Here is a 19,283-nt window from a genome sequence, read left to right as displayed (position 1 = left end):
TTTCTGTGTTAAGCGCTTATTCTTATGAACCTTGTAGGAAATACCCTGAAATATTTTGTAAAAGCAAAGGAGTCGACAGGTTTTTTTCTCCAAGAAGACAAGTGTAACTTTTTAAGAAAAAGTTATTTCTTGGGCTTCTGTTTTACCTGACAGGAGTCATTATCCCTCATGTTGTATGATGAACAGCTCTCCCTAAAAATCTGGCAAGCAACAGACCAACCATCACTGGGAAGTATTTCTTCCATCCATTTATTATAACCAGATGATTAATGGGAAAAGTACCTTAAACAAAACTGGTGCTAATCCATAGCGTTGAAAGTTTTGAGAGAAAGCTGTCCAGTGAAGGGTCACATCGATTTTTGACACGTCCACTTTGAGCAGAAAATACTGGATCTTTTCTCCAAAAGGTGTTTAATTTTATGGAGCTGTTGAAAGGTACATGCCAAATCTGAGTATACATGTGAAAATAATATGAAAGAGGAGCAAATACTAAACCTTACATGGGGAAAAAAACATCAGATTAATACATTTGCATGCCTCTTTAAGAAATAGCCCTTTGGCCCACAGGATACACTGTTTGAAAATGGAAAGTTATTACTAAAAAGTCTGCTATAATTTATTTTAGTCTTGCACTTACAGTCCCACTTTCACATAGCTCAAAATCAGGATATGTGGATCTTGATTGGGCCTTAAGATGTCAGTTTTGAAGGGCTCAGTCAGCTGCGTGATACTAAGATGGGCCCTTTGAATCTTTAGGTAAGTAAGTTCATCCATTTTTAGTCAATAAAATTGGTGTACTGTCAAGTATAAGATTTCTTGAAGTAAGCCACTTGAACCATTGTGAAGCTACACATAACAGCTGATGTCTGAATGAGGTTAAAAATGGGTGTTTAAGTCGTCTTCAATACAATAAACCATGCCATAAACCCAACATCTGTTTATAAAGAAGCAAGTTTAACCTGCTTTGCAGTTTTAATTTCTGTTAATGTGCAAACTTTACCATGCTAAGACATTAGTAAATTTATAAATTTTCTTGTTGAACAGCAGCTTCAATGCAAACACAATGCTTCCAGCATTTGTATTTTGGCTAGGGTAAATCTACAAATCACTCACTGTTGATGTTTATGGAATGAAGCTTTTCACAGCATTGGTTTTTAAAGTCAGTCAAAATAGTTACACAATGAATGTACTTCAGAGATGTAATAGGGCTTCTAAAAGGGCAGGAATGACATCTTGGGGACCTGTTGATCCTACACCTGCCATTACTTCAGTAATCACATACTGATGGCTTCTCAGGCCTGGGGGGAACGAGTTTTGTGTAACTGGCAGGAATCTGAAGCCATTTTTTTTAAATGCTCAAAATTGTTCTTTGAAAGTGGCAAGTTTCTTAAAATGGTAATTATGTCCAAATGAACTAAGAGTCATTAGTGTAGGAAATTTTCTTCCACAATAATGTTTTTAGGTTATTTAGTATCAAAGAATGTTCCATTTCCATTTGATTTGCTGTGACTTTGAGAGCAATACAAGAATAAAGCTGCTTTTCTAATTCTTCACGAATTTCACTTGGAGCACCACGCAGTAGGTAGTCTTTGAGTAACTGACAAGCTTTTGCCAAGTTTGGTTGTATCACTTCTGAAGTACACTTCATTGTACTCTGATCACAGCTAGTTCTACAATCTGTGCCATAGACACAGTCCAAATCGGACTCACAGTGACGATCCTTAATAAGTTCTTTCAGGTTTGTCTCTGGCACAATTTTTCTCATATCCACCATTTTCAAATCATACTTATCATTATATCCTAGGTTTTTGGCACTAGTATCGCACATGAGGAAATTTCCATAGGGGCCATGGAAAACATCTTCCACAAATTCTAGAAGTCCTATGGCTATTTTTGCCTTTCTTGGCCATGATGGTGTGAACAGCTGATCCATGCTTCTTCTGAACCCAGATGGAATAAAAAGTTCAATGACCCAAGGAAGGCTTATTCCATAAAGAGAGGTATATTCAACACTTTCCATCACATAGAGGTCACCACAGAATCCCATTAATTTGGGGGTATGTTCTTTATCTTGAAGTATCACCATAAGAAGAAATTCATTCAGTTGAAGAAGTGCCCATGCTGACTTTGCTTCTCCCAAGGAAACCTGGCCATCTTTGTCTCCATCAGCCACCGTCAAGATGAGATTAACCAGTTCAGAGAGGTTTCCTTGGTCACCCAATTTTGCCTGTCAAGAATTTGGCTAGTTATACAGAAGGAATGAAAAATACCTCCCATGCGACATACTAAGTTCCTTTATGGGCATTATTAACCATGCTAGAAATAATCTTGGTACTGAATCCCCATAAAGGAACTTAATGTATTATATCTCCAAATATTTATGATGCTTCCTAAGTGAACTAGAACCATACTTTATGTAACTGCAGTAAAACCCACTTTAAAATACTTGTCTGTTTATTAGGAAATGGCCATTAACTCCCCTGTCCCCTTCAGGCCCTTTAGATAGTTAACCAACAAAGTAATTATTCCTCATTCATACATTAAAAAACCACCGCCTCATATGTGGACTTGAAAAATTGTACTGTAATGTACTTACATCAAAGTTACAATAAGGGTCAACTAAAAATTATTTTCTTTTTTTTAGAGATGGGGATCTCACTATGTTGCCCAGGCTGGTCTCAAACTCCTGGACTCAGGTGATCCTCCTACCTCAGCCTCCCAAAGTGCTCGGATTACAGGCATGAGCCACCATTCCTGGCCTAATTATTTTATCCTATTTTGTATTTATCACATTAATAATTATTTTGTTCAAATAGTAGTATTACAATAATGAAGGTTAAAAGGTATTTCTATTAGTCTGAAATACATGTAAAATGGCCAAATAAAAAATTTGAGTGAAAATAAAAGCAATGAAAATAAAACTTTTTCCTAAAACTTTCTTTTATTTCTATTTAATCTTTATATTAGTATTTCTTTTTTTTCTTTTTGAGACGGAGTCTCGCTTTTTTGCCCAGGCTGGAGTGCAGTGGGGCGATCTCGGCTCACTGCAAGCTCTGCCTCCCAGGTTCACGCCATTCTCCTGCCTCACCCTCCTGAGTAGCTGGGACTACAGGCGCCCACCACCACGCCCGGCTAATTTTTTTTGTATTTTTAGTAGAGATGGGGTTTCACCGTGTTAGCCAGGATGGTCTTCATCTCCTGACCTTGTGATCCGCCTGTCTCAGCCTCCCAAAGTGCTGGGATTACAGGCGTGAGCCACCGCGCCCGGCCTATATTGGTATTTCTTTAAATTAAAAAAATAATTTGCAGAGTATCTTTTTTTTTTTTTATAGGAGGAACTGCTATGCTTTTTTCCCATTAGTTTTCGTGACATGTAATAACTACAAATTTATGGGATACTGATGGGGCACAATTGCTCAAGCCTGTAATTCCAGCACTTTGGGAAGCCAAGGTGGGCAGATAGCTTGAGCTCAGGAGTTCTAGACCAGCCTGGGCAACATGGTGAAACCCTGTCTATGCTAAAAACAAACAAACAAACAAACAAACAAAAAACCGTCTCTGCTGAAAAAAAAAAAAATGCTGGATGCAGTGGCTCACGCCTGTAATCCCAGCACTTTGGGAGGCTGAGGCAGGAGAACTGCTTGAATCCAGGAGGCACAGTTGCAGTGAGCCGAGACCACGCCATTGCACTCCAGCCTGGGCAACAGAGCGAGACTCCGTCTAAAAAAAAAAAAAATTAGCCAGGTGCGGTGGTGCGCCTGTGATCCCAGCTACTTGGGGGGCTGAGGCACGAGGATGGCTTAAACCCAGGAGGCTGAGGCTGCAATGAGCCAAGATCATGCCACTTTACACTCCAGCTTGGGCACCAGGGCAAGACCCTGCCAAAACAAAACAAAACAAAAAACCAACCATCTTTTAAAAAAAGACAGAAAAAAAAAAAATCCCCAGGCCTCCTGGTGCTTACCCCAGGCTGTGTTCTTATACTGACTGTATAGAATGAGGAGGTAAACTCCCATGTACACCTCAGCCCAGGCCCTGTGCCTTGTCTGTATTGTGAATGGGAGCACATAGAAAAAAAATTCATGGGATACAGAGTGATATTTCAATACACACATACAATGTGTAATGATCAAATCAAGGTAATTAGCATATTTATGTCTCAAACAGTTATCACCGTGTTGTGAACATTCACAATCCTCTTTTAGTTTTTTGAAAATATCCAAAAATTATTAATCCCTTTACCCTATAGTGCTATAGAACACTAGAACTTATTCTGCCTATCTAGCTGTAATTTTCTATCTGTTAACCAACCTCTCCTTATCCTCCTCTCCTCTGTACCCTTCCCAGCCTCTCATAACCACAATTCTAAGAGTATACTCATTTTATTTCACCGTTTTTGAATTAATTTTCATGTCAAACTGTACAGCACTCCGATTAATTAATGAACTCCCTCCTCATATCTGTACATTTTTAGCTATCATAAATAAACATTCTCCAACACAGATTTTTCTTTGTTTTTTTTTTGAAACAGGGTCTCACTTTGTCGTCCAGGCTGGAGTGCAGTGGTGAGATCTTGGCTCACGGCAACCTCGACCTCCCAGACTCAAGCAATCCTCGCACCTCAGCCTCTCAAGTAGTTAGGACTACAGGCACATGCCACCACTCCTGGCATATATATATATAGCTGAGGTCTTACTATGTTGCCCAGGCTGGACTTGAACTCCTGGGTTCAAGTGATCCTCCTGCCTTGGCCTCCCAAAGTGCTGGGATAACAGGCGTGAGCCACTGCGCCCGGCCTCTTAGAATTATTTCCTCAGGATGCAGTACCTGATAGAGGTCAAAGAATATCAACACTTTAATGGCTTAGGATGAGTTCCTGCCAATTCCTTCGAAGAGTCCCACTTCACACTAGCAACATATGAATGGGTATGCTTACCTTAAAGAGACTATAGACCATTTCTTTAAATTTCTGTACAGTAGTTCCTCTAGTTGGCTTATCAAATAGCACTATTTCTTTTCTTGGTTCCAATTCAGTTCCAAAATCAAGATGAAGTGCTTGTTCCATTTGACATTTCACAACACCTGGTAGATTATCCCAAATCCCTAAATACATCTATGTAAAAAAAAGTGGCAAGTTATGTATTATACTGAGTAGAAAACTCTAAAAAATATACCACTATATTTTTAGGGTCCTCCTCCTCTAAACAAAACAAAACAAGCATCAAACATTGAGGTTAAGGTGTGACTTTATTTTTGAACTGCAAACTTGAAATCATACTCAAGATTTTTTCCTTAAACTAATTTTTTTAATTATAAGAGTAATGCATGCCTAAATATATTTTTCAAAAAGTCCAATGAGAAGGATGTAAGGCAAAAGCAAAGTTCCCAAACATTCTACTTCCATAATCCCACTTCCCCAGAATTAACTACTATTTAAGTATCTAGTTATTTATCAAACTAATATTATATAGTGTTAACTATGTCCTATGGTCTACTAATTTATTTTAGAGACAGGGTCTTGCTCTGTCACCCAGGCTGGAGTTCAGTGGCATAATCATAGCTCATTGCAGCCTAGAAGGCCTGAGCTCAAGGAATCTTCCTGCCTCAGTCTCCCAAGTAGCTAGGACTATAGGCACGTACCACTAAACCTGGCTAATCAAAAAAAAAAATTTTTGTAGAGATGGGGTCTTGCTGTATTGCTCAGGCTGGTCCTGAACTGCTAGCCTCAAGTGACCCACCGGCCTCAGCCTCCCAAGTTGCTGGGATTATAGGCATGAGCCACCACACCTGGCTTTTACTGATTTATGTTATTATTTTAATCCTTGTACCAACCTTAGGTGGTAGGTACTATCATTATACTTATTTCACTAATGGGGAAACTGAAGCAGAGACAGGTGAAGTAACATGCTGAAAAGAGCTGAGGTCTTTACCACTAGGATAGGTTGCCCCTCTTCTACATAAAAAAAAAAAATCATATTAATTCTTAATATTAATCCAAACAAAACATTATTTCACTGCCTTGCTCCAAACCCTCTAATAAATTCCCATATCAATTAAAGTCCAAAGTCCTTTCCGTGACCGGTTGGCTCCATTTGAGCTAGCCTCGCCTGTCTCCAGCCTGATCTTGTACCACGTACTCCATTTCTCAAAGTCCCAGCTACACTGGTCTTTCTGTGACAGGTTGAAGCTGTCATGCTTGTTTCTGCTTCCTGACTTGCTTCACTTGCTGCTGGCTCTGCCTGGAATGTACTCTCCCAGATCTTCACGTGGCTGGCTCCTTTACATCATTCAAATCTCAGATCAGACATTGCATTTAGAAAGCCTTCCCTGACCCCCAGTCTAGAAGAGATCCTCTTCCACCCCCAGGTCACCTCTAACCCTGTTTTATTATCCTCATAGCCTTTTGCACTGTCTAAAATTATCATATTTATTTATTTATCAGCTCATTACTATCTGTCTCATCTCACATTAGAACATGAGGCCAAAGGCTTTATCTGTCTCCCTCAGTGCCTCAAACAGTGCCTGGCATGCAGGAGACACTCAAATGTTGGACTTTGTTTTAGAAATTGTCTTTAACATGATTAATATTGTCAACTTAAAATTTTAAATTTCTATAAGAATAACGCATATTTATATAGGAAAATTTAGGAACCATAAGATGAACATTAAAATGCAATTTTCCACTGCTCCAGATGTTTTGTTGTATTTTCTTCTACCCCAATTAGATATTCTATTGTTTTATTCTTATTTCTCTGATGAAAAGGTAGAATTTTTTTTCATTATGTTCATCAGCTGTTTGCAGTTCTTTTGTGATTTAGTTCTTCCTGTCCTTTGCCCATGCCTATGAATTCTTTATTAAGGTATAAGTTCAAATATTATTTCAGAAAGGTCTTCTCTGATCACATCCTCTGAAGCACTTGTCGCCATCCCGACACTGTATTCTCTATCAATTTGCCCTCTGTGTCTCCTACAGAACACACCATATTCTACAATTATTTTGTTTATTTATTTATTTATTTATCAATTGTTTGTATCTCCTGTCCCTCTGGGATCATGTAAGGTCTATAAGGGAAGCAATCTTGTCTGTTTTTTTTTTTTTTTTTGAGACAGGGTCTTACTCTGTCGCCCAGGCTGGAGTACAGTGACATGAACATGGCTCACTGCAGCCTTGACCTCCTGGGCTCAAGTGATTGTCCCACCTCAGCCTCCGGAGTAGCTGGGACCATAGGTGTGTGCCACCACACCCAGCTAATACATATATTTTTTGAGACAGAGTCTCGCTCTGTTGTCCAGGCTGGAGTGCAGTGATGTGAGATCTTGGCTCACTGGAACCTCTGCCTCCCAGGTTCAAGTGCTTCTTGTGCCTCAGCCTCTGGAGTAGCTGGGATTACAGACATGTGCCACCACACCCGGCTAATTTTTTGTGTTTTTAGTAGAGATGGGGTATCGCAGTGTTGCTCAGGTTGGTCTTGAGCGCCTGGCCTCAAATGACCTACTGCCTCAGCCTCCCAAAGTGCTGGGATTACAGGTGTACGCCACCGTGCCTGGCCACCCAGCTAATTTTTGTATTTTTTGTAGAGACAGGGTTTTGCTATGTTGCTCAGGAAGGCCTCAAACTCCTGGACTAAAGCAAACCACCCACGTTGGCCTCCCGAAGTGCTGGGTTTACAGGCGTGTGCCACTGGGCCTGGCTGTCTGTATTTTTTTATTTTTATTTTTTATTTTTGAGACACTCACTCACTCTGTCACCCAGGCTGGAGCACAGTGGTGGGACCATAGCTCACTGCAGCCTCGACCTCCTGGGCTCAAGCAATCTTCCCACTTCAGCCTCCTGAGTAGCTAGAACTACAGCTGTGTGCCACCATACCTGGCTTTTTTTTTTTTTTTTTTGAGAGGCAGGGTCTCACTACATTGCCCAGGCTGGTCTCAAACTCCTGGGCTCAAGTGGTCCTCCGATCTCGGTCTCCCAAAGTGTTGGGATTACATGCATGAGCCACCGCACCAGGTTGCCTCAATCACCATTGTATTCCTGGTAACTAAAACAGCATCTAAGATCAAGTGCTGACAGAAAAACAAAAGCAAAACAAAACAGTGTCTGGAATATACTGGGGATAAATTAATAAATATCTGTTGACTGGCCAGGTGCAGTGGCTCACATCTATAATCGCAGCACTTTGGGAGGCCAAGGCGGGTGGATTGCTTGAGCTCAGGAGTTCGAGACCAGCCTGGGCAACATGGCGGGACTCTGTTTCTACAAAAATACAAAAAATTAGCCAAGTGTGGTTATGTGAGCCTGTAGTCCCAGCTACATGGGAGGCTGAGGTGGGAGGCTCACTTGAGCCTGGGAAGTGGAGGTTGCAGTGAGCAGAGATCTCACCACTGTACTCCAGCCTGGACAACAGATCCTGTCTCAAAAAATTAAAATAAAATAAATGTCTGTTGAATGAATGAATCAAAGCATACAAAATTGAAATACATATAATGTCTCAAAGCTTTGGTTCAAGAATTCTTTTAATAATGCCTTTAATTTCTGGTAAAATTAGAGTACACTATAATTCTGGAATGTTTATTCATAATGTCCATACCTGATTGTTGGGCTTGGTGGATAAGCATTTTCCAAAGTAAAGAGTTTCTGTAACACAAAGGCTGTTACATGCAGGCCCATCAATAACTCCAGTCTTGTACTTGTCACACTAAAAACCAAGAAATAAAAAAGTAGTTAATAGAAAAATACTCATAAGAAGAAGCATAAAGAGATATCTATATCCTTTATGAGAAAGTTCTATGACAAAAAGAACTGAGGCTTTGGACTTAGACAGACCTGGATTTGATCTAAGCTCTGTTACTTATACCTATATGATTATGAGAAAGCTTGTTGCTGTTGGGGTGTGCGTAGCATTTTGAAACTATTTTTCCCACATGACATGGTTTAAGGTGGTATGTTACTTGACATGGTCTAAGGCGGTATGTTACCTACTCCTTCCAAGAATAGAGGCACTCTATTTTTAAAAATGGTTCCGGTTTTAGGCCAGGCACTGTGGCTCACGCTTGTAATCCCAGCGCTTTGGGAGGCCAAGGCTGGTGGATCATTTGAGGTCAGGAGTTCGAGACCAGCCTGGTTAACATGGTGATGAAACCCCGTCTCTACTAAAATACAAAAATTAGCCAGGCGTGGTTGCGGGCGCCTGTAATCCCAGCTACTTGGGAGGCTGAGGCAGAAGAATCACTTAAGCCTGGAAGGCAGAGGTTGTGGTGAGCCGAGATCATGCCACTGCACTCCAGCCTGGGTAAGAGAGTGAGACCCTGTCTCAAAAAAAAAAAACAAAAAAAAAAACTTCTTGTTTTAAAATAAATAAAGTTTAGAATAACAAAATAAAGTTACCTCTGTCATGTTGTCATCCTTGAGATCACCCAAAAACAAGAAAGGGAAAAAAACCCATCCACTCTCTGAAAAAATATGGTACCAATGAAACCCTAGGCACAATAAATGAGGATGACCTGCCAAATTCAGTGAAGATTACACCAGAGCCTAGAAGTATGCTGAGATTAAACACCTGCTGTGGTCCCCACTCTCAGACAAAGTTGGCAGAGCACCAAGTAGGTGGTACATCTGTGGAGCAGAACCATTATCCTGGTTGCAACAAAGGTTTAAGGGGCACAGAACTCTATTTGGCACCATGAAATAGTAAGGTAAGGCAGGCCTGAATGATAAAATCCTCAGAAATGTTCTCTTTGCTGGAGGCAGTCTGTTGATGAACTATGGTTGGGAGAGAGGGCCACAAGCAGCTTCACTACCAGCTCAGTTCACTGCCCAGTTGCTTCCCGCACATGGCTGGCTGAAGGAGAGACCTCATTTCACTCAGTAATGAGTAATAATCAAAACCAAACAAGCAAAAGATCTATACAGCAAATCTACAAGAATTAGGAAGAATGGAATAGGAAAAGCAAATGTCAGATAAAAAAAATTTTCTAGGCAGGGTGCAGTGGCTCACGCCTATAATCCCAGCACTTTGGGAGGCCGAGGCGGGTAGATCACCTGAGGTCAGGAGTTCGAGACGAGTCTGACCAACATGGAGAAACCCTGCCTCTACTAAAAATACAAAATTAGCTGGGCGTGGTGGTGCATGCCTGTAATCCCAGGTATTCAGGAGGCTGCGGTGGAAGAGTCGCTTGAATCCGGGGGGGCGGAGGTTGCAGTGAGCCGAGATCACACCATTGCACTCCAGCCTGGGCAAGAAGAGTGAATCTCCGTCTCAAAAAAAAAGAAAAAAACTTCTAGAAGAATGTTGCTATGAAACAGACCAAACATATTGTTATGAATTTAAAGGACTTAGTGAACCAGTTTAAAATAAGACTTCAAAGCAGAAGAAATGATGAGGCAATAGAAGGAAGTTTAAAATAAGCTAACAGAACTCAGACAGGAAGGAAAATAAAACATCTAGAAATAAAAGCCACATTATAAATGAGGGGAAAGACAGACAGGGATAAAACACAGTAAGGTTTAGGAGGACTAGGCCAGGCGTGGTAGCTCATCCCTGTAACAACAGCACTTTGGGAGGCTGGGTAGGCAGATCGCTTGAGCTCAGGAGTTCGAGAGCAGCCTGGGCAATACAGAAAGACCCCATCTCTACAAATAATACAAAAGAATTAGCTGGGTGGGGGGGCACATACATGTAGTACTAGCTCCTTGGGAGGCTGAGGTAGGAGGATCGCTTGGGCCCGGGAGGCAGAGGTTGCAGTGAGCCAAGACCACACCACTGTACTCCAGCCTGGGTGACAGAGTGAGACCCTGTCTTAAAACAACAACAACAACAATAACAAAAAAAAAACTTTGGAGGACAAGGTGAGAAATGCAAGCAAAATGAAATGGAAATTTAAAAATAAATAAAATAAATGAATTTAAGATAAATGTATAGATATAAAAGACAAAGTATATCCACCATGTCCATATGAAGGAGAATGGGAACAAGTGGAAAAGAAAAAATATTCAAAGTAGAATTCAAGGGAAACTTCACATAAATTAAAACACTTTAATCTACAGATTGAAAGGACATACAATGAATGTCCCAAGAAAAACTGGCAAGAATGACCCCTGTGACATATCCCACTGAGGTTCACTGGACTTCAAAAATAAGTTATCCTTTCAGTATCCAGGCAAAAAGCTCAAGGCACCTTTAAGGGGAAACCAATCAGATTGGCCCCGGATTTCTCCATAGCCACATTCAATAGTAGACAACAGCGGTGCAATGCCAGCGGAGGCTTTGGGAAAGGAAGTGAGACTCGCCTGAGTCCTAATAGTCTCATCTGTGAAGGGGATGTTAATAGGTCTTAATTTACAGCATCATTATGAGGATTAAATAGTATAAGTATAGATCACCTGTGACTTTAATAAGTGTTCAGTCATAGCTATTATTATTTTACACAGCTGAACTTTCAGTAGGCACCAAATGTTTTTGAACACATAAGGTTCAGAAAATATAATTTCCATGAACATCTCTTGAAGAAATGATTAGAGAAGGAATTTCAGCCAACAAAGAGATGAATGGAGAAATGGAACATGAAAGCCAGTTGAAATGGACTGGAATGAAAACAGCTCAGGTAATTGAATTAATAGAAACTGATTTTTAAATTTTTTTTTGAGACAGAGTCTCACTCTCTTGCCCAGACTGGAGTGCAATGGCACGATCATGGCTCCCCACAGCCTCGACCTCCCAGGCTCAAGTGATCCTCTTGCCTCAGTCTCCAGAGTAGCTGGGACTACAAGAATGTGCCACTATGCCTGGTTAATTTTTTAGTTTTTTGTAGAGATGGGGTTTCACTTTGTTGCCCAGGCTGGTTTCAAATTCCTGGGCTCATGCAAGCTTCCCACCTCAGCCTCCCAAACTGCTAGATCTACAGGCATGAGCCACTGTGCCTGCCAATAAAAACTGTTTATATAATACCTGATAGTAGGTGCTTCTTATGTGTCAGGCATTGTTCCTAGCACTATACATTTATTACCATGACAACAACCCTGGGAGGTGGAAACTAATATCCATTAAAAGACAAGAAAACAGAAACAGAAATATCTGTTAAGTAATTTGTTCACAACTACAAAATAATAAAGCCAGGATTCCAACCCAGTCAGTTTGGCTCCAGAGCCCACTCTCCTAATGACTATTGTATATTGCTCAGAATGGCACAGGCTCCTCAGGCCTGCCTCCTGTACCCTCCTACCAACACTCCTTACAGTTTGCTTTAAGGATAAGGGCAGTCCTGATAGAGATCAAGAGCCCTGCCCATGTGCAGAGTTAAGTGTCAACACCAAGGCGCTGTTGCCCTTCAGCTAGTAGTAGTGGAGAAGTTCCTGGACAAGCCCTTGGCTATGACCTGGTTTCTCTTTCAGATCTGTCTGTAGCTAAGAATATTAAGTTTCATCTTCAGGAGAGGAGCAAAGCAATCTAGTTCTTAAACTCAAGTTTGGGAGGCCACTTGGGAGAGGCCCAATGCCTTTCTTCCATCTGGTCAACCTCTGGGGATATTTTAGAAAATGCAGAACCATCTGTTATGCATATCTGCTTGGTAGCAGATGGCCAGCAATTTCATTGGCCTGTTTCTTCCTTGATGCAAAGGTGATGGGAAGTCTGAGGCCTCATTAGGAGGAGCTTGAGTGAAAGTTGCTGTAGGTATGGTTTAGGGTTTCCAAGGAAGTTATATCATATAGACCACATTCTCTGACCACAAATAAATAAAAAATAAGTGGAAGAAATAAAGTCAAGTTGAAGTCCCATAGCTCAAACATGGCCCACTGCAAAAGAAAAGAGAAAAAAAAAATGACCAAAAAGCTGTACCATTTTTTTAAAAAGTAAAAAGTAAAACAAAAAACCAAACATATGTTTGGAAACTAAAAAGTACATTCCTAAATAATTTGTGGGTTAAAGTAGAAATTACCATGGAAATGCAGAAATATTCAGAAGTGAACAACAATACAAGTATACATATCAAAACTTGTGGGAGGCAGCCAAAGCAGTTCTTAGAGTAAAATTATAGCAATTTCCAAATTTAAATGCAATGATGAAAAAACCAAGATACTGAATATAAATAATCGCTCAACTAAAGAGACTTAAAAAACCAACCAACCAACCAAACAAACAAACAAAAAAACCCAACAGACCAGCTCAGTGGCTCACAACTGTAATCCCAGCACTTTGGGAGATCAAGGCAGGAGGACTGCTTGAGGCCAGAAGTTTAAGACCAGCCTAGGCAACATAGTGAGACCTCATCTCTAAACAATTTTTTTTTTTTTAATTAGCCAAGCATGGTGGTGTGTGCCTGTAGTCCCAGCTACTCAAGAGGGTGAGGAAGGAGGATCCCTTGAACCCATAAGGTTGAGGCTGCCATGATCATGCCACTGTACTCCAGCCTGGGCAACAAAGTGAGACTGTCTCTAAGAAAAAAAAAAAAAGAAAACCCAACAATAATGAAAATAAACTCTCAAAAGAAGTAGGAGAAAAGAAATAATAAATGAAGAAATGAATGGGAAAAAAATCAGGCCAGGTGTGGTAGCTCACATCTATAATCCCCAGCACTTTGGGAGGCTGAGGAGGGTGAATCACTTGAGTCCAGGAGTTCCAGACCAGACTGGGCAACATGGCAAAACCTTGTCTCTACAAAAAATACAAAAATTAGCCAGGTGTGGATGCACACCTGTGTCCTAGCTACTCGGGAGGCTGAGGTGGGAGGATGGCTTGAGCCCTGGAGGTCAAGGCTGCAGTGAAATGTGATTGTGCCACTGCACTCCAGCCTGAGTGACAGAGTGAGACCCTGTCTCAAAATAAATAAATAAATAAAAATAAAAAGGTAGTTCTTTGAAAACTTTACCAAAAAAGATACACCTTTAGCAAGACTGATTATGAGAAAAAGAGGAGAAACAAATAAACATTATTAGGAAAGAAAATAGTAGTGATGGCAAAAAATAGAAACAATTTATGGTAATACATTTGAAATAAACAATTTTTCTAGAAAAATTCACATAATAGTCATGCAGTAACAAACAAAAAAGCTGAATTAGATTAATACATATAAAAAATTGAATCAATAGCCAAAAATGTTTCCTTCCAAAGAAAGCAGGCCAATAACTCTATAAGAGATTAGTTTATTTATTATTTATTATTATTATTATTATTTTTTGAGACGGAGTTTCGCTCTTGTTGCCCAGGCTGGAGTGCAATGGCGCGATCTCGGCTCACTGCAACCTCCACCTCCTAGGATCAAGCGATTCTCCTGCCTCAGCCTCCCAAGTAGCTGGGATTACAGGTGTCCACCACCACGCCCAGCTAATTTTGTATTTTTAGTAGAGATGGGGTTTCTCCATGTTGGTCAGGCCGGGCTCGAACTTTTGACTTCAGGTGATCCACCCACCTTGGCCTCCCAAAGTGCTGGGATTACAGGCGTGAACCACTGCGCCTGGTCTTGAGAGATTAGTTTTAAGGAAGGAAAAAAAGAAAAGGAAAAGAAAAGACAAGACAAGAAAAGATGCGACGCAGGCCAGGGTACAGTCTTAGAAGGACTGCAGCATGCCATCTAGGTGCAGTACTGGAAGATTTGCCATCCAGATGCAGTTTGTGAGAGTGGAAAATGGATAAGAACGTTAATGCCCCTCAACAGGAGAATGGTTGAATAAAGTGGTATATTCATAGTATGAAATACTTCGCAGTCATTAAAATGAAATAATTAGGCCCAGACATAACAACATAATGTGAAATAGAAACAATTTCAGAATAACGTGAGCAGTTTAGTACCATTTATTAAAGTTTAGATATATGCAAACATAAACATAGTATTTATGTACCCCTGCCACATGCAGTGAAAGTAGAAAAACATCATGGCAAAAACTCATACCAAATTCAAGATGATGGTTCCTCTAAAGAGGGAGGAAGGAGAATATTAGGCAGGATAAGAGAGCTTCAACTATACCTGTAATGTTTTACTTCTTTTTAAAAATGAAGCAAATATGGCAAGGTTAAGATTTGTCAAGAAGGTGGTAGATACACAGTGTTTGTCATATTTTTTTTTTTTTTTTTCTGAGATGGAGTTTCACTTTTGTCACCCAGGCTGGAGTGCAGTGGCATGGTCTTGGCTTACTGCAACCTCTGCCTCCCCGGTTCAAGTGATTCTCCTGCCTCAGTCTCCCGAGTAGCTGGGATTATAGGAACCTGCCACCACACCCAGCTAATTTTTGTATTTTTAGTAGAGATGGGGTTTCACCATGTTAGCTAGGCTGGTCTGGAACTCCTGACCTCAGGTGATCTGCCTGCCTTGGCCTCCCAAAGTGCTGGGATTACAGGAGTGAGCCACCGTGCCCAGCTGTCATATTGTTTTTTATATGCCAATACTGTTCTATGAGATTTGCATGTACATATCTTAAATTCTCAAAATCTCCCTATGGAATAGGTATCACCATTATCTCCATTTTGTTGATAAAGAAACCGAGGCAAGAGAGGTTAAGAAGAGGGTAAGAAATTTACAGAGAGCAGGTTAATGGCAGAGTTGGAACCTGAGCCCAGATAGTCTGCCTCCAGAGCCTGTTCTTTTAACCACTAAAGTAACAGAACCAGGATTATTTATGTTGGAGAGGAGCATACAGAGCAGGTTTAGCACCGACTGTGTCAGATACCCCTCCCGAGTCCACCCACTAAAGGTGTCTCTGGTCATTCCCTCCACACAAGCAACTCACAACAGGGCTAGGACTTTCATCCTTGTTTCCTGAGGACTTTGTACAATGCCTGATGCATAATCAAATATAGATAAAAAAGCACTTGCCAAATGGATGAATGAATGAGGTGTATGCTGGGTTTTTATCCAGAAGTAGGGCACTCTATCATGAACAATTCATGGGATCGGACTTAAAGAGTGATATCTTTCCACTGTCCTGATCTTGTGCTCCTGAATCTTAAGAAACACTTCATCTTAACTCTGTTCAATGTCAGGATTTAAACATGATTCTTTCCACAACCATCTTTCAATAAATCATCTTGGGAGTTTATATTTCTTTCCTGAGACTATTTTCTTCCTCCCTTCTTTCTGCATATTCTCAAATCTAACATTATTTGTGCCCATGTTATCTTCCCTTGTAGAAAGCTGGATGATTTGAAGGCAGATACTTGATTACATTCATCTTCAAACCTCCCCTCCTCTCTAGCACACAGCACAGTTTGGTATTTAAGTGTTCAGTAAATGTTTATTAAATAACCAACATAAATAGTGGTTTTGGCTTTAAAATCTCATTGAGGATTAAACTGCATACTTTTCTATAATATTTAATACATTTTTTTAAAAAAGCACAAACCAGGTAGCTCATTAGTAAACTTATTGGGAAGCAGTAAAGACTAGTCTGGCATTCAGCTACAAGACAAATTCTAGTTCTGAGCAAAAACCTCAAGCCAACCCTTCATCAAAGAGGTAGTTACAATGAGCAGGCTCTTCCACTTGTGGCTTCCATCACAAACCAAAAGCAAATTTCCCACATGCTTGTATAGAAAGGATGGTTGGCCACGTACTGTATTGTTTTGTTTTGTTGTTTTTCAGGCACAGCCACACACACAAACTGTAATTACTGTCAGTAAAACGATATTCTAAATAAAAAGACACAGAAATTATAGAGAATGTTTCACTTTACCATAGGATAATCAGCGAAAACATCAAAGGTTTTTCTTGTCCTAAGATTTTTCTTTACTCCGGTAATTCTCCTAAATGCCTGCACATACCTCATCATACCAGGAGATGGCACTCTTTAGTCTTATTTGACGAAACCCACCCGAGTTGAATGAATAATTTCATGAACTATGGAAACTGTACCACAAGGGGGCAATAACGATGAACAGATGTATACTACTAGGTTTTAAGTAATTTTCTAAGATTTGTGTTCTAAAAATGTATGTCAGACAAACTCATCAATTTTTCCTGAGGAAAAAAATAGCAGAGTTGGGTTCTTAACAATGCCTGAAAATCTTCCACGTCTCTCGTCAACACCCTCTCCCGTTCCCCGTATCAACGATATTAAATCTTCACCATTTTCTAGACTTGCACTTCATGTTCGCATTCTCATCCTCTCTCTTTCTCTCAGCCATTAAAAGTGCTCAAATCTCTCTCTCCCCTCCCCGCAACACACACATCCTCTCCACTCTTTCCTTCCTTCGGTTATAATAGAGTTTGCAATTTATTTTAAAATTCCTCAGCACACACAGTTTAATATATGTGTGTTATAGTTATAGTCCAGATGTCTCTCATATCCAAATCAGGAATGCACAGGTGCTTGGCTAGAGCTGTAATCAGGAAGCCAATGCTCGAGGCAGCTACTCCAAGCTCTTCTATATTCCTTATCTCCTTACTTTGATCAAGATTGGTCAATTTCTGAGATTTTTGTTAATTAGGAAATCTGGCTTTTATTGGTGAAATCTGTGGTTTTCTCTTCAGACAGGGTCTCACTCTGTCGCCCAGGCTGGAAGTGCAGTGGCATGATCACAGCTCACTGCAGCCTTGACCTCCTGGGCTCAAGCAATCCTCCCACCTCCGCTTCCTAAGGAGCTAGGATTACAGGTGCATGCCACCACCCTGGCTAATTTTTTATTTTTAGTAGAGACGGTGTGTCAATTTGTTGCCAAGGCTGGTCTCAAGCTACTGGTCTCAAGCAATCTGCCTGCCTCGGTCTCCCAAAGTGCTGAGATTACAGGCATGAGCCACTGCACCCGGCCTGTGGTTTGTTAAATAGCATGATAAATGGATGGATAAATATTACAAATGAATGATAATTGGTAAAATTAAAGGTATCTAAGATATGTGGATTGGCTAAAATATGAGATATTCCATACCTTTTAATGAAGAGCGTTTAAGAACTAGTTGAGGCTATAATCTTTACCCTTAGGGAGGTACCTGGAGCTAACAGTTTTACAGTTAGAGGTTCTCAAACTTTAGAGAGCTTCAGATTGCATGGAGGGCTGATTAAAACACAGTTTGCTGGACGTGTCTCAGAGTTTCTGGACTCAGTAGGTCTTGGATTAGGGTGAAAATATGCATTAATTTTAAGTGCCCATGCTGGCCTAAGAGACCACGTATTGAGAATTATTGGTTCAGAATTTCTAGTGGCCTAATGCTAATTATAAGGAAACACAAGCCTGCCTTTGAAGTATCATTGCTTTTGCCTTGACTAAATCTTTCATGCAAGTTGATAGAGCACTTAAAAAGGCAGACTTGGGGACCAGACACAGTGGCTCACACCTATAATCCCAGCACTTTGGGAGGCTGAGGCAGGTGGATCACCTGAGGTCAGGAGTTCGAGACCAGCCTGGCCAACACGGTGAAACCCCATTTCTACTAAAAATACACACACAAAAAAATAGCCAGGTGTGGTGGTGTGCACCTTAGTCCCAGCTACTGGGGTGGCTGAGACAGGAGAATCGCTTGAACCCAGGAGGAGGAGGTTGTAGTGGGCCGAGATTGTACCACTGCACTTCAGCCTGGGTGACACAGCGAGACTGCATCTCAAAAAAAAAGGAAAAAAAAAGGCAGAGTTAGAACTTTAATAAGTTTACAGACAGATTATATGAAATGTTTCATGATTGCTTGAAAATAAATTTATTTATTGCAAATAAAATGTTTTATGACTGAATAAATGTCTACATGTCTAGCAGAAATTGCTTTCATTACAACCTAGTAATAAGGTTGTATGGGGGTACTTAATCCTCACTTACATCAAACATCGGTGGACTCTGTTCCTTCCCTCCCTCCTTCCCAATCTCTATGTCTTTTATTTTTTTCTTGACTTATTACAGTGACTAGGATATTCAGTAATACGTGGAATAGAAATGACAATGTACATATCCTTGCTTTGATGCTAATATCAGTGATTATATATTCAGACTTTCACCATTATATATGATGATGGCTGTGGGTTTCTCATAAATGTCTTTTATCAGGTTGAGAAAGTTCCCTCCTATTCTTAGTTTGCTAAGAATTGATTGAATTTTGTCAAATGAATCTATTTAGATAATCATATATTAATAGTTTTTCTATTCTCTCTTTTTTTTTTTTTTTTTTTTTTTTTTGAGACAGGGTCTCACTCTGTCACCCAGGCTGGAGTGCAATGGTGTGATCTCGGCTCACTGCAACCTCTGCCTCCTGGGTTCCGGCAATTCTTGTGCCTCAGCCTCCCGGGTAGCTGGGATTGCAGGCAAGAACAACCAGGCATGGCTAAGTTTTGTATTTCTAGTAGAGACGGGTTTTTGTCTTGTTGCCCAGGCTGGTCT

At 40.5% G+C, this 19,283-nt stretch overlaps 1 protein-coding gene and 1 pseudogene across 2 annotated transcripts in view; one reads left to right on the top strand and one right to left on the bottom strand.

Moving 5' to 3' along the window:
• Nucleotides 1-213: 213 nt before the first annotated feature.
• Nucleotides 214-19,283, bottom strand: part of DIPK1A (divergent protein kinase domain 1A) — a 124,519-nt gene continuing 105,449 nt past the window's right edge. The window contains exons 3-5 of one of the 2 annotated variants that reach the window (XM_032155347.2): nucleotides 8,586-8,693; nucleotides 4,937-5,113; nucleotides 214-425 (exon numbers count right to left, since the gene is read on the bottom strand). In XM_032155347.2, the coding sequence (XP_032011238.1) occupies nucleotides 348-425; nucleotides 4,937-5,113; nucleotides 8,586-8,693 (363 nt within the window). In that variant the 3' untranslated portion in view covers nucleotides 214-347. Of the gene's footprint in view, nucleotides 2,228-4,936; nucleotides 5,114-8,585; nucleotides 8,694-19,283 lie in introns of both variants that reach the window. The other variant, XM_032155346.2, reaches the window with a different exon arrangement.
• On the top strand, nucleotides 3,948-4,071 carry LOC116470072 (small nucleolar RNA SNORA51; annotated as a pseudogene).

Source organism: Hylobates moloch, unplaced genomic scaffold, assembly GCF_009828535.3.
Source record: "Hylobates moloch isolate HMO894 unplaced genomic scaffold, HMol_V3 SCAFFOLD_5, whole genome shotgun sequence".
Taxonomy (NCBI): domain Eukaryota; kingdom Metazoa; phylum Chordata; class Mammalia; order Primates; family Hylobatidae; genus Hylobates; species Hylobates moloch.
The sequence above is the reverse complement of the archived record's forward strand: the minus strand, read 5'-3'. Positions and strand labels throughout refer to the sequence as shown.